The sequence below is a fragment of the Cupressus sempervirens genome, chromosome 9 (assembly GCF_028749045.1).
Source record: "Cupressus sempervirens isolate cs-2001-9-10 chromosome 9, ASM2874904v1, whole genome shotgun sequence".
Taxonomy (NCBI): Eukaryota; Viridiplantae; Streptophyta; class Pinopsida; order Cupressales; family Cupressaceae; genus Cupressus; species Cupressus sempervirens.
In genome coordinates, this window is record NC_143126.1 from 166895813 (window position 1) to 166911598 (window position 15786).

The following is a 15786-nucleotide window of genomic DNA, read 5'->3' on the forward strand; positions in this document are numbered from 1 at the left end:
GCACAAAATGCTCATTAGGCTTCACAAGTTTTGTTTACCATCTTTTACGATTCAGAAGAACCGGTGTTGTGCAATTTGAAAGCTAAATTCATAATAAAGTGCTCTCGATTGATCCATTTCTACTCAGCTTATATAGGCAATGGTGATGTAATAGCAATCACAAACAGTGACATGGAAAGGAGAAATGTTGTGCTTATTGTGACGGGCCAAACAAAATTAATTGCTAGTGATGTATTTGCATTTGAAAAGAATCACTGTGTTTTTAGATGAAGAGCTTGTGGAGTTCTCGTCAGATTTGGAGGCAAGAAGTCAACAAGTTTGATTTTCCTCCTTACTAGCTAATGCTAAGGGGAAAAAAATTATTGACAAAATGTGGGCCAAAATTTTGGAAAAAATTGGGAAAATCCTGATCAACCTTTTTTTGGGAAAATATCTTGATCAAGACAGCAAATCAGAGACAGCAAATCAAAGATCTAGTATCACAACAGATCATTTCCCAGGAATAATAGAATCACATGCCTGAAATAATGATGGAGAACTTCTAAACCACTAGAATAACTATATCTCTGATGCTCACCATATGGTATTTCTGCTCTAATATTTTATTTCCTCATTATTTCCACCACTTTCTGACAGTACGGTACCTGTTGAATTCCTATATTAATCAGTCAACCTGAAACCCTTTGTAGGAAAAACAAAATATGAACATGTAATCAATCTACATACCTGGGTGTCTGTTACAGGTAAAAGACGGGCTTGTACTAGAGACAGCCACAAGGGAAAATCACCAGTGTAATTCTCTATTAATATGCCAAAGAAGCATTCAAGAGTTCCTAGGATAGCTCTGTGAATCATTATTGGCCTGTGTTTCTCTGAGTTTGAATCAACATAGAATAAATCAAATTGCTCAAGCAAATTAAAATCCATCTGCATACAGATGTCCACAGTATTATTTCGATTAGAAAAATCAAAGTCAACTCCCCAAGATTATACTAATTAAAATTCATGAGTATAGGCCAAATATGTTTACCTGAATTGTTGAGCATTGCCACTTTCTTCCAAGGGAATCTTCAATCTTAAGATCAATCTTTGGACCATAAAATGCACCTCCTCCTTCATCAACAGAATAATCCCAACCCTTGTATTGAAGAGCGTCTTTCAAAGCAGAAGTCGCTTTCTCCCAAATATCATCACTACCCACTGCTTTCTCAGGCTTTGTTGATAAGTTGACTTCATAGCTCTTAAAACCAAATTGAGACAATATTACTTCTGTAAGATCTATAACAGATCTTATTTCTTCCTTAATCTGACTAGGCAAACAGAAGATATGTGCATCATCCTGTGACAAACAATGAAACTCTTAAGCAATATAAAAGAGATAGATTGACTTGTAAATTTCAAACAAATCTTGAAACTGCAGCCCCTGACACCTACTAGATTGAAGATAGATTCATTTTATTGGTTTTAAATTGGTGTTCACGTAGATGTATAACAGAAAAAGTCTTGTCTCCTTGTAGAAATGATTAAAACTGATACTAAAAGAGAAAATGAAGAAAGGCCAAAATAAAGTGGGGTCAAATTCAAAATAATGATTTAGTGTCTAATATTCTCTATTCTCGCCTATGAAAAATGCTCTGAATGCCTCTTAAGATATTTCTAAATGATTGGCTTAAAATCTATAGTAAACATGGTTTCTCTTGCTTGTTAAAGATTAATTTAGGGAGCAGTACCAACTCTTTTTCAATGTCTTTGAATGTTAAATACTTCATGCCTTGAAAATGGGGCAGAATAAGTTATCAAGCATGTGTTCCTCAATATAGTATTATAGACAATTATTTTTAAAACAGTCATAAAAACTGTAGATTTCTGCATATAAAGTATAATTGCCATGACAGATCTGTGTGACATAGGATTTTTTATTCTATTACCAATAATGTTCTTTGGCTCTTTATTAAATATGGGTTATTTGATTAAAATTAAATCTATTGCATGAAAAATGAATTCATATATGAAGCTTTGCAGAAGAGACAATTCATCATGCCCATCAAGCATAATAATTGTCGAACGAGTTGCCAGACATCACAAAAGCATTCAATTTACTGACAGTGAAATATTTGTTATTTTCTAAAACATGTGATTTGAATCTCAAACTCAATAAGAGATTCTTTATCAATTCTGTATAATTAGTGACAATGATATGTTGTTTCTGAAATAGTCAATTCTTCAAGAGCTTTACTTAATATCCATTTGCCAATTTAAGTATTATATACTTCTTGTGACCACGACACCTTTGCCCCTTATTGATACATTATTTGAAACAGATTAATCATGGGGTGGGTATGACATGAAATCCTTACATACAATCTTGTATTGATTTCTCATCTATCATGAAGTTTCTTGTATGTCAATGCCTTTTTACATATTTATGAATCTCTGGAAGTGCATCAAGAACAACAAAAATCTACCAATGGAACAATCTACCCAACATATAACCATGACATCAAGTACCCCACAGAAGAAAGAGTTGTCATCCAAAAGACAGCCTTAATGCAGTGTTCCATGGGAATGCATATTGCATTACCTGGGGAGTGGAAGATGTTCCCGATGTTCCAGACATCCTCAAGACTTAGAGACTCGAAAAGGATGCCATCTTTCTCAGAACTAGACAGCCTGCATCATTTTCTGCATAATGTTCTAAGAAAAGCTAATTTGTTAAAGAAAAACTTTTAAAAGTTAAAGCCTCTAGAAGGTAGAGGTGGGAAGATGGTCATTGCAAATTCAGTACATTGTATTTACTTTTCAAAATTTCAGCTTCTCCTAGTTTCTTGAAGTTACTTTAGTAGCCATAACCTTTTGGAAAAAAATTGCCGTCCTCAAAACTATTTCCCTGCATCCCTCAGTCCCAGAAGCTCAAAGAAACGCTGCCTAAGAGTTAAAAGAAGACATCAGGGAAACTGAAACTATCACCTACCATATTTGCTAAATCACATTGTTAAAAGAACAATTATGAGCATCATAAGCCTTTCACTAAGATGCATCTCCAAGGTTGGCAACATTAAAATTTGTATTAGTCCTTAGCTCTAAGATTTACTAATGGCTCCACCCTATGTCATTACCCCTCAACTTCCTATGAATGTAATGGAAGTTTGAACCTCTTTTGTAAGAATATGCCGGTTCAGCATTGTGATAACATTCTTTGAAGGACGAGGATAGTTTTCCATGAGTATCTTGGGGATGTTTCTCTTATCTAGTGATTTAGGATAATTTATCAGATCCTCAAACAAATGAGTAATGGAAATACATGCACTTCCATTTGTATTCTTTCAATCATATTCTAATCAAATCTTTCAAAACCACTCTTGAAAAATAACATCCTCTTTGCTTTATTCACCATAATAACATTAAATTCCCTATAATAGATTTTGTCATCTCAAAATTGACAATTGCAGAAGCTTCAACTTAAAATTTGGTTGTCTCCCCTCTTAAGCTACAACAAATTTTGTAACATAAAATTCAGTCCACTGCATCATCATGCACCAGTGTTCCTAGCATAATACCAGGCGTATGCTATGAAACACCATACTTATCAAACATAGATCCCTTATGAAGCATTGGATCACATAAGTAAATTGAGCTATCTCAACCAAGTACTGGCTTATGGATTTGGAAAATCAATGTAGGTTCTTTGGCCTACATATTGAAGTCTTGGATGAAGATTGAATGGACAATTTTATTTGGCTTTTTTAAGGAAATGGTATTTGAACTCATAAGAAATTAGAGTGGTGATCTCTTATGAAGCATTGGAGTTTATGAGTGTATCACAACCTATATGGAGAATTAACACACATTCGTGTGTTTTGGGGTAGGGTGGTTATTTGAGTATATATCTTATGTTTCTTTTCTCGTCTTGTTTTCTCTTATGTCAACACTCTTCTTAATTTTTATAGATTTGGTTTTGTTGCATTATTATCTTCAATGGTCTAAGGAGGAGTTCATTATATTTTCTTCTAGTATCAATAAAGTAAATATCAAATGTCTTACATGAGGAAGTACAAACAACTTTGATAAGTATTACTTTCAACTAGCCAAAAACTATTGTTATTGACACAAAATTTTCTTTTGCATTAACAAGTTATAAGTTTTTTTAATGTTGTGATGTTGCTATCAGGATTCAATTGTGTAGTTTTCGGTCAAACTCATTGGTCTATGTTTATAAGTAGTGTTTCACAATAACTTCTTTCTCATTAGAATGAATAGAACAGTAAATACTCATTGCATCTAGGTTTGCTAATGAAGGTGAAGCGTTGGGCTTTCTCGAGATGTTACCCACCCAAGCACCACTCCAACCCAAATGTTCTTAACCATGGAGTTTTTTAAAGGTTAATGTCATGCTCAAAAATCAAGGCTAAAGCACACAATTTTTTTTAAAAAAGGTAATAACAAGTATCTTATTGAGCTTCACTTTGTTTCAAGAATAGTTTAATATTCTCTAGTAAACAGGGCCAACCACGTGAAGGTGGAAGCTCATTTGGCCCCACCCCCCTCCCCCTAACATCACTCTACATTCCCCGTTAACATCTAACATTCATTCATTCTTTCAACCATTAATAAAATGTAACATTCAATCAATATCACATGATAACATTCAATCAATATCACATGATAACATTCATTAACACATTAGATTCATTAACATGCAACATTCATCAATATTCTGCATTAACACATAATTCATGAACATTCATTAGCACATAATTAAATTCATTGAGACATAAAATACAGTCATTATCAATTAAGGTATTTAGTGACAATCATTTCTTTTTTTTCTTTCTATTTCTTTTTTCTATGTAAGCTCTAAGAGGAGCATCAGTGTCATCATCAATTTCCCCCCTCATCAGTTGTTCTGTTCTCTATTCTTGATGATCTCAAATTCCTATGCTGTTGCAAAGGGGGTCCTTTGCAATAACAAATAAAAGAGTTAGATTAAAAATAATTTATTATAATTGTTACAAGTATTTAATTATTTTAAATAACATAACTGTGTCTCTTTACCTGATCTGACCACATCATTTTGTCTGGACTCAACGTCAACACGGTCATGAACATCGACCCCTCAATCCTCTACAGCTGCTATACAAAATGTTATGTTAATCCAAACACCAATTGCAATTACATATAAAAAATTTAATAGCAAATGTATACCTCCACCGCTGGGATGCACATCATGCAAACCTTCGACATCCACAGATTGTGTAGAAGGATTGTCAGGCTGCATTCCAACATCCTACGCATTGTTATCATTGCTTGCTTAAAACAGATATACTCACTTTATATTGGAACTTAACATCAAATAGACTAATTGGTAAAGTATTCAATTTGAAATAAATTTCATTTAGCTTATTTACCTGTGGCTGAGATGCATCAGTATTAGAACCTTCCACACTAATTTCAGCTCGTAGCCGTTCAGCCACGACTCTATAGCCTTGTTGGAAGCCAATTCTCTTATCGTCTTCTGTGAGGCATCTCTTGAACTCTGAGCCCTGCATTTTTGCGTGGTATGGTGAATTTTACTTGCATTATTTCATCAACGCCAATGGAGGGTAGTTAAAATATCAATAGAAAATCATCTATATCCATCACAATATAATAGGAGAAAAATTGAGCAGTTTTGATGGAGCAATCTACTATATAAATGTTGCGTGTTTGTATGCTTTTCTTGTACCAACATATTTTCTCCAAATTCTTAAGTTGGGTAAGAGTTAGTTCAGCTCTTTGGAAATAAAAATGGCTGCAAGTGCTGCTGCATTCCCTCATTCTTTCAATCACTACCTTTATTCTCAATTATTGGAGGAAAATTTAGTCAAGGGTGAGATTTTAAATAATGTCATATTAGTGAATCACAAGTTTTCTTCACTAATCTAGATTGCAGAGTCTTGACTTCAATTGTTGAATTGTTTATATTGAATATGAAAATCCACTACTGTTATCATATTCTATTGACCTATTTATAATTGATGAGCTAAATAAGGGAGTCCTAGCATTTCCATTCACATTATATAAAAAATTTGATACAATTTTTCATTTACTAATACTTACAACTCTTGCTTGAAGTTTCGAAAAACCACCAGAGCCGAGCTTGTGTGTCCCGTGCTTTTCTAGTCTTGCCTTTGTTGCCTTTGATGTGTCAGGCAATCTATGAAAAGTTTGAAATATGTTAGATAGTATAAATATGGAGGTTAATTAGTACATAATTAGATTCTCAACAGTATCACATACCTTGCTGTACTCTCCACTGGTGTAATATTATTTTTCTTGTCAGCTTTATACTTTCCATCCAAAATCAGAGCCTGCCACTCAGCCTCAGGAACATAGGGCGGACGCTCGTACTTGGGGTTATCCCTTAAATTTTTTCTGTACTGGTCCCTAATATACTTCAAACATAAACTAGCTTTTTCAAGGAGCTTGTTTCTCTCGAATGCACGAGGTCCAAAGAGTTGGGTCATGCTCTCTATAAGATCATCATTCAACGGTTTGCGTTGGTGATTCCACCTTTTAAGTAAAAAAAAACATGTTAGACTCATAAATGAAGTGAAGCTACCTTTAATATAGTTCAAGAAATGGACGAAAAGGAAAACTATTATAGCAATGATATGAAATCAAAATAGTGGTTTAGGGTTTTAGTTCGGATATGATGTTCCACCAGTTACGCATGGTGGGCCCAAATATTCGCAAACACTCATCACCAAGTTTTCTCCAGAAAAGATCATTCCCTACAAAACAATCATGGGATCATTAGTCGATGAAGAGTGATCAAAAACTAAATTACTATTATATCACTATAGAATAATAATAACTTTAAAGTACCTAGAAATTTGGCTACTTTTAATGGAATGCCTTCATCGTCACTGACGATCAATGTGACATCCTTCACCGTTCCCGTACTAGGAACATAGGAACATCTAGGAAATGATTTTGCAGGTCCTATTGCAAAAAGTTTCATAAGTTTCATAAGTCTTTGTCATGATCGAAGTATAAAAGAACAAATGATAATTGATGTTATAAAGTTGTAAAAAAGAAACTGTTTGTTGCTGTCATAAGAGAGAAAAAGAGGGATTTGTGTACCAGCAGATGGTGTAACAGTCGATGCATGTAAGCTGCATGTTGTTGACTCAGCAGTCGAAAAGAGATTTGTGGTTATCCTGGATGGAGGCGGCGTCATCGTAGGATTCAATTGATGTGAAGCTAAAGAATAAAATTGTTAGAGCATGCATAAATATAGAACGCGTGGACTAGCATGGACAAGATTGTTAGAGCATTAAAAAAAAGGATTGTTCGAGCATGTATTGTCAATGATTATGATCATTCCTATATATATTCAATGGAAAATAGAAGTGGGGAATGGAACATGCGATCTACCTGAACCACCTGCAGCACCCTCATCATGGGAACGGGGCTCGAAATCAAGCAAAAAACTCTGTAAAGACAACGCATCCATATTTTAATTAATGCCATAAAAGAGCATAACATAAAAACCATTATTGAACTCTTGTTATAATTAAAAATTTCATTAATACTTACTTTTAAGGACTCATAGGTGTGCAACAATTCAGATGCCCTATCTTTTATTTGTTGAGTCATAGGCTTTATGGTTGCCAAATGTAGAATTTCTTTGCTAATTTTCTTTAAATTAATTTTAATCAAACCGATCAGGTCATCAGTCTCTGCTAAATCGATATAGAAAGGGTCCTCCTTAGGGGGGGCCTGCTGAGGGACTGCAGGTTCCTTTCCCTCCCTCCGACCACTAGCCCTCTGTGACAACAATAGTATTAGTATTATCAAAATTACTCCAAAACAATAAAGAAAAGAACATTAAAAAAATAACATTTTGCTTCTATCTAGTTTGCACAATTACAAATGAGTTTTACTTGCTCTTGTGTAGATGAGCCGAGAGCATCGTCAACATTCCCTCTGGGCGGTTGCTCCATATTGTGCCCCTGTGTCAAAGATGAAGTATAAAAATGTTAGCCAAAAATTTATTGACTAAATGGTATGTTGAAGTCATTGATTAGAAGTTGGTTTAATAGTATGTACCACCCCCATGATAGTAGCCTCGTTTGTATCTATGCGGTTCAAATTGTAATCAATAAGAAGCTCTTCCCCTGCACGTATTGATTTTATTGCACAGATGAATACACAATTTCCCTCGCGCGCCTCAAATATGCAATTGGGTTGCTTTATAGTTGACCCAGGTCATGTACTATTTATAAAACCCGCAATATTCCCTGTTGCTTTTGGCCTTCCATCAATGTATATAGCCACACTTTTACTTTGATTATTGTCTTGCTGTTGTATATAATTTGCGGAGAGGGCATATCTATGCATACTTTTTTTATATTTAACAATATGCATCCAACTTTTGTAATCGTAACATGGTCCAACATACTCCATCAATTCAGAAACTTTGTTGTAAGACACCTTTATTCCGTCCATAGAAAATAGGCCCAAACCATGTAGTGATGATGGTGCTATGTGATATATCCTCTCGTTAACACAAAAATCAATGTTTATTGGAGGAAGTTCCTTGGGTACCCAATGTTTCTGTAGATGTTGGTACCTCAAGGGCACCTCGATGTTGCCTTCCATCTCATCATCATAAGAACATGACCCCCCTTGAGCAAGGAAAAATTTCATGCGTTTATTGAATTTCCTTCTAGTCCTTTGACCTCTAGTTAATCTCCCTGTTCTAGATAAATTGCATGTCTCACTTTCCTCTTCTATTCCTATATTTCCCTCACTTGAGGAAGACACTTCTGAAAAATACCTATTCGCTGGTACCTGCAAATGGGAGAGATCTTAGAAGACATCAATCTTACTATTGATAAGTGTATTAAATAGACTGTCTATAAGGAGTATTGATTTATACCTGTCGATCCATGAGACTGTGCGGGATGCTCCTGAAAGGGGTTCAATTTCCTGAAAAATGTAATTCAATTATCGTGAGCATAATCACATCATAATCATAATCACATCCATCATTAGCATCACATAAAAACAAAAAACATTAAAAGGTACACAATAAAACACTTAAATCAGGCTCACATTATAAGCCTACTAGGGAAGTAGGCCTAGTGAAGGGCTAAAACTGGGTTTTTGTATCAGCTGATGAGTTGAGGGCTTAGTCACCTTGGGGACATGCTATTTGAAGTTGTTTGATGTGTGTGGAGGTGGAGGAAACACCTAGACTAAAGCCACTTGCATAACATTTTGAAATTCAGTTAGATATTTTATATTAATTAAGATAACTGTAATTTCTTCCAAAACCCATTATAATAATTTTAAAATGGATTACTGGTTTCTTTTTACTTACCGTGTAAATCCCATAGATCCAAATACATGTACTGAAATAAGTTTTCTAGTTTTAGTTTGTAAATCAACATACTAATACAATGTTATTCCTATTCTAAAATGAAATGTTAGAGATACTTGAATTATTAACCAACAAATTGGGTAAGCACTTATATTATGTTTTCCCTATGAATTTTATTCTAGGTACAACTCCTTTTTATAGATATTTAATGAATTCCCTTTTCTAAACTAAACATTTACAAATGCTTTTGACCTGAAAGAAAATAAGGCTCAATACATTCATGCATCAATATGTGTTTTAAATAATTTTATTTAATTAATTTAGATTAATAGTTAATTTAGATTAGCAGTATTCTATTTGTAGTTGAAACTTGTAGCTTTTAAATAGATAATGAATAAACTATGTAACCATATATATAAGACAAATATATTTCTATCAAGAAATGAATATTAAATAGATTAAGGATTGATGGCATACCTCTAAATTCCATCATCATCATCCTTGTCGTCATCGTCATCATCATCATCATCATCATCATCATCATCATCATCATCATCATCATCGTCCTCGTCATCATCATCGTCGTCGTTATCATCATCCTCCTCACCATCATCGTCGTCGTCGTCATCATCATCAACATCATCATCAACATCAACATCATCTTCATCATCATCATCAGTAGCAGCATCATCATCATCATCATCTTCTTCTTCTTCATGAAAATTTGTGTCAGGAACATCATCCAATAACTGTCGATCGTGATCACCATCTACATCATCTTCTACTTCTTCGGTATCTTCTTCTTCCATCCCATTATACTTTATTGGCCTTCCTCTCGGTTCATGTCTAACAACAAATGACCAACCCAGTTTATGTGGAACGTCTGAGTAAAATACCTGCTCACATTGGCTTGGAAGAACATAAGGCTCATCCCCAACTGGCTCAAATGACCTTGTATTAACCATTGTAAATCCATTATCATGTTCAATAACAGTTCTATCAGGATCATTTGGATTAAGTCGTAGCCTATACCATTTGACAACGAAGAGTACTAATTTGAAGGAACTAAAGTCACACTCAATTATCTCATCCAAAATGCCATAGTATCGATTTTCAGACTCTTGAGGATGTAAGTCGTTTCTAGATGAAATATTAGTCACTTGAAAGACTGCAGTTATTCCTGAATCACAAGTTTTCTTCGTGTCATCCAACACTTTGACGTGAAATTTCTGACCATTACAGAACATAGCCTTGTGGTGTTTAACCTACAATAATATGTGAAACATATCAAAATTATTGTATCGTGAGTTGATAAACATACGGGTGATTAATAAATTTGTACATACCTGGAAATCTCTTGAACCATGTGCTAAATCTATTTCCCTTTGCGTAACATTGGAATCTCCATTACGATGAGCTTCTTTAACCAATGAAGATACACCTTCCCATGTTAATGTGCGACCAGAATGTTGACATCGTTCAGTCCATACCGTCATCCAATCAAGATTGTTTGCAATATACAAATGTAGTGCATCCCACTCTCGAGCACCTGTACAAAAAAAAAATAGACAACTTACAACCGATTTATTTTGAAGATTAAGAGATAATTTATTACAATAACATCTTATAATTTATTACCTCTCACTTTCCTCAATGTACCTTTCCCCATCAAGTACTCCCCTTCTAATTTTTTAAAAGGCTCGAGATCCCAAATGCGATCTACATGGATATTTGATGCAAACTTAGGAAGATATTCAGTAATGTACACCATAGTCTGGTATACCATATATCCCTCTACCATAGAACCCTCAGGATGTGCTCTTTGTCAAACCAAAGCCTTCAAAGATTTCAAATGCCTCTCAACCATCCACATTGACCTAGTGTGTACAGGTCCACACAATTCAATCTCCTCAACTAGGTGTATGAGGTAGTGTTCCTGTGCATTGAAAAAAGTTGGAGGTAGACACTTTTGCATTTCACACAGTAAATAAGGAATTCTTCTCTTCTAATAGTTTATATCTTCTTTATGGATTTCTTTAGATGACAACCACCTACATTAAGAGATTCAAGTCACAAAAAATATATAGATATGAGACTTTACAAAATAATATACAATAGATTACATAGCAAGAAAAACAAATCACGAATATAATAATTATATACAACAAATTGAACAGATATTACTGCTTACCTCATATATTTTTCAAGATCGTATATCACTTGTTTGATGTTATTGTTGAAGTGCTCTGGGAGAGATAGAGGAAGCACGTACTGCAGTAATTATAAACCAATCATTTCATTGTTTTCTAACATAACATAACGAAAAATTCACGTAGTTTATGAATATATTTCAAATACAGAAGAACATAAATTACCTTGACTAAAGTATGCCAATCATGCGTTTTGAGCCCTGCCCCAAATTCACTTTTTTTTGATATGAGATTGTTTATGTTCGCAACAAATCCTATGGGAAATCGAATTTTTCGTATGACTTCTTTTATGGCATCACTTTGCTGCTCCGTTAATAACCATGGAAGGGCACTTATATTAATATGATCTCTGTTGCTATTTGAGTGAATGAAATTTTTCAATGCATGAATGGATTCATGTATGTCATTACAAATTTTGACAATTTTTTCTTTGTCACGCCTTCCATCCAATATTTTCCACAATGTCTCTGTTATATTCTTTCCAATATGCATAGTATCAAACAAATGCACAATTTGTAAGTGCTCATAGTAGGGCAACCTACTAAATTGTTTGGGATAGCTTTTTAGTCCCTTTGGAAGGTTGTCAGTATTGCCTTGACGACCTTCATGATCATCAATTACACAATTAGTCAACAAAAATCACAATAGAAATATATAAATTACAAACATAAACCATTAGGTGGAATGGCATTACCTCGACGATTAATTCTATTATATTCCAACTTCCATAGGCGAGGTGTCATTCTTCGTGGCTTTGATGTAGTCTCTTCTTTCCCATTGAAAAGATGTTTTTCCGTACTTCGATACTTATGATTCCTGTGGAGGAAGTGTCTACACTCATCAAACACCTGCTTTCCTAAACTTTTTGAATGACGAGATTTCATCTTTGGACCACAAACTGGACATGCAAATTTTCCCTTTGTTTGAAGACCTACAAGATAATGATGTAATTGGATTATTAAATATGTTGATTTTATAATTAGAATTATTGTGCGCAACTTGAATTCACTATAACATACCACAAAAATGTGTTAGCCTTGGGGCATCATGTATTGTCCATGCAAGTATTGCATGGAATTGAAATTGTCTTTGTCGTATTGGTCTAGACACGTCATACATAGTGACACTGTTCCATAACTCCACCAACTCATCAATAAGAGGCTCAATATATACATTCATATCTTTTACTTGATATTTACCTACTTGAATGAACAATAACATTACATAGTTATTGTGATCGTTTTACTGCAAGATTTGTAAGTACGTGTAAATTAATAACTATCAAATGATAAGATACCTGGAACAATCATTTCCAACATAATGTGCTCCCTCTTTATTGACATCCACGGAGGAATGTTATTGTTGATAACAAAAATAGGCCACACTGAGTAAACAGATCTCATCTCTCCAAATGGATTGACACCGTCCACTGCCAATGAAAGCCTGAGATTACAAGGTTCTTCTTTGAAGTGTTGCCACTTTTCCTCTATGTGCATAAATGCCGAACCATCCGCAGGGATTCGAATAATGTCATCTTGACTTCTATTGCGTGCATGATAATCCATCAATTGAGCCAAGCTACTACACCTGAATAATTGTCGCATCCGTGGAATAATGGGGATGTAACGAAGAACCTTTTGAGGCACCTTTTTTGTTAGTCGATCTGTTTGATATCTACTCATATGACATACAGGGCATTGTGTTGCAAATTCATGTTCTTTATAATATATAATATGATCATTGGGACAAGCATGCATTGCTTCATACTCCATTCCAATATCTTTCATAACAACAGTTAATTCTCGATATGAGCGAGGTAGAATATTTGATGATGGTAACAGAAACTCGCCTATCAATCTACAACAAAAAATATAAGTTGTTAATATAAACAATATTAGTGGTACATTATTCACCCTTTGTTAACTATAAAGACATATATGATATACCTTAACATACGTGACATTGTTATGTTGGATAAACCATTCATAACCTTCAAGTTCAACAACAACAATACAACAGAGAGAAGAGTTGTTTGGGAGTCTTTGTATAGGGGCTCATGTGCCTTTTGAAGTAGAGGTACATCGAGGCTATCATCATCATCATGATCAGATGCGCTTGGACTAGATGTGTCATGGATCAATGTATTTATACCATCCTCTTCAATTGTGTTTTCTGGTGCATGATCATCATCTTCCATGGGATCATTATCTTCACCTTGGATATTTGCACCTCCATGTTCCTCCACTTCAAAAAGCATATTCTTTGGATTGTTGTGGTTCATATCATGTACTTCCCTGGGAAGATCAACCTATATAAAATTGATTAACATAAATAAACCATGATCATCAACTCATCATCAAGTGATTTCATATGTATATAAATTGTTAAAATGATATAATGAACGACTTACCAGTGGATGATAGTCATGCCCCCCTTCAATGTGACCATTCTCCCTACAATGTCTCTTAACTGTTTTGATTAGCAGTCTTCTACGGTTTAAGCCCTTACAAATATTGCAAGGACAATAACATTTTCCATCACCTTTTCTTTTCAAGTTAGACCACAATCTAGCAATTGTCTCCCTGTTTTGTTCTTCACTTATATTATCTGACATGATCGTTCTTTGCAGGAAGCAAAAATTAGGCTATGAAAACTTCGGTCTACAACTTTCACAAACTAAGCAAAATTGTCGAAAGTACACAAATCTTCTTAGACCTAGCTAAATACTTTAATATTTTAAAAATACTTTCTTTGACTTTATTCCTAAGATTATTTGTAAAACTTTGACCAACCGCCTGAAGGTCTTATTTCAAGAGACCTTACAACATTAAGCCATTAAAAGCAGTTTCAAAACATATAAGCTAAAAGTCTAGTTAAAATATACATTAGAATAAAAAAAAAACAATTTTCATACCCAAGCGCGCGGCTATAACTCGTGCAATGGCCTTCTTGCTTAGCTGTAGAAGCTCTCCAACAATCAAATTATACAAACTACAAAGCCTAACACAAATTTGAAAACATATAAGCTACAAGTCTAGTTAAAATATACATTAGATTAGATTCAACAATAGCAAGCAATGTTATTCAGAATTAGATTCAACAAACCTTAGCAGTGTAAATAGCCATCTCCTCTAAACTGGACTCCAGACACAAGGGGGCATTCACATACTCTTCCCCTAAAGGTATCCTGAAGAAAAAAAGCCACTATTCTTGAGTTTGTGAATTGCACCTTGAGAAGAATGAAGCTTAAAGGGAATGAAAATTGTTTTCATACATTTAAATCAAGATGTAATATTTATTCATAACTATATACCTTGCAAGCACTTAAAATTGTTGTTATATGTGTTGCGGGAAAAGAAGAAGTTTATACTTATGTGTATAGACACACTTCCTGTATGTGATCCAAAGCTCGAATGTTATCAAGTGTGTCCAATGATGGGGAGAGACCTCTATGCAAGCGAAAGATCTGCAATGAAACAAAAGAAAAGAAAAATTTCTTATAGTAAGAACAAGTTTGTTGTGCTACATAGGGTACCAACAAAATAGTGTATAATATCTTTTTTTTTACTTGGCTTTCAATTCAGCATGAGAGCCTTTAATAGAAAAGTCAAGTTGATAACATATTTAACAAGAGCTGCAGGGCAACATAGTTCCTGCGTAAGTCCAAGAAAATGTGTGAGGATTCACATAGATTTGCGTAAGTCCAAGAAGATGTGTGAGCATTGACATAGATTTTGTGAACATTTTCTATGTAATGAAGATTTTACTGCAAATGGAATGAACCTAGGGGTCGATTGGTAAACTGATTATTTGTATCAAATGGTGTAAAATTGAAACTAAAACCATTTCAACTGGCGACACCACTCATGGACTGTTCCTCCATATGTTATAATACTTTCATCATATATCACAAATATGAAATAGAATATGTAGCACACTGAAATAAAGCATTAAAAGATAGTGTCTAAATGTAATTAAATATATGGAACTGGTTATAAGAATTTGTACAAATCAATCAGAATGGGTTGAAATCAGTGCATCTTACTTCAACATTTCATGTAACACAACCAAATCCAAAAGAAATCTCGCAGACAAACTACCTGAGATTTACAACCTTTATCTTCCAATATCCAATGGCTCCTTATAGGCGTTAATACAAAGAAGCCAACTATCAAAAACTGTGGCAGTGATAAACATTTTGAAAAATAA

At 34.3% G+C, this 15786-nt stretch overlaps 2 protein-coding genes across 2 annotated transcripts; both read right to left on the minus strand.

Moving 5' to 3' along the window:
- Positions 1-602: 602 nt before the first annotated feature.
- On the minus strand, positions 603-5100 carry LOC149538029 (threonine--tRNA ligase, chloroplastic/mitochondrial 2-like). The gene is made up of 4 exons (XM_089802412.1): positions 5053-5100; positions 1031-1339; positions 727-927; positions 603-644 (listed from the first exon to the last, which is right to left on the minus strand). The coding sequence occupies exons 1-4, from the start codon at positions 5098-5100 to the stop codon at positions 603-605; spliced, it is 600 nt and encodes a 199-aa protein (XP_089658538.1).
- A 13-nt stretch (positions 5101-5113) lies between these two features.
- LOC149538030 (uncharacterized) lies at positions 5114-11164 on the minus strand. Its single transcript, XM_089802413.1, has 6 exons — positions 11006-11164; positions 10714-10916; positions 6277-6431; positions 6097-6193; positions 5406-5540; positions 5114-5284 (listed from the first exon to the last, which is right to left on the minus strand). The coding sequence occupies exons 1-6, from the start codon at positions 11151-11153 to the stop codon at positions 5114-5116; spliced, it is 909 nt and encodes a 302-aa protein (XP_089658539.1). The 5' UTR covers positions 11154-11164.
- Between the last annotated feature and the right edge of the window lie 4622 nt (positions 11165-15786).

What these genes read in the sequence shown, in the direction of transcription:
- LOC149538030 (XM_089802413.1), bottom strand. Translation starts at nt 11,153, where the DNA reads ATGGTATACCAGACTATGGTGTACATTACTGAATATCTTCCTAAGTTT. An exon ending in ATGGTTCAAGAGATTTCCAG is followed by an intron (nt 6,432 to 10,713) that starts GTATGTACAAAT and finishes TTATGTTTGAAG; the next exon opens with TATATTAGGGACCAGTACAG. An exon ending in CGAAACTTCAAGCAAGAGTT is followed by an intron (nt 5,541 to 6,096) that starts GTAAGTATTAGT and finishes GCAAAAATGCAG; the next exon opens with GGCTCAGAGTTCAAGAGATG.
- LOC149538029 (XM_089802412.1), bottom strand. Translation starts at nt 5,100, where the DNA reads ATGACCGTGTTGACGTTGAGTCCAGACAAAATGATGTGGTCAGATCAG. An exon ending in GGCAATGCTCAACAATTCAG is followed by an intron (nt 928 to 1,030) that starts GTAAACATATTT and finishes ATCTGTATGCAG; the next exon opens with ATGGATTTTAATTTGCTTGA. An exon ending in TACCTGTAACAGACACCCAG is followed by an intron (nt 645 to 726) that starts GTATGTAGATTG and finishes GGAATTCAACAG; the next exon opens with GTACCGTACTGTCAGAAAGT.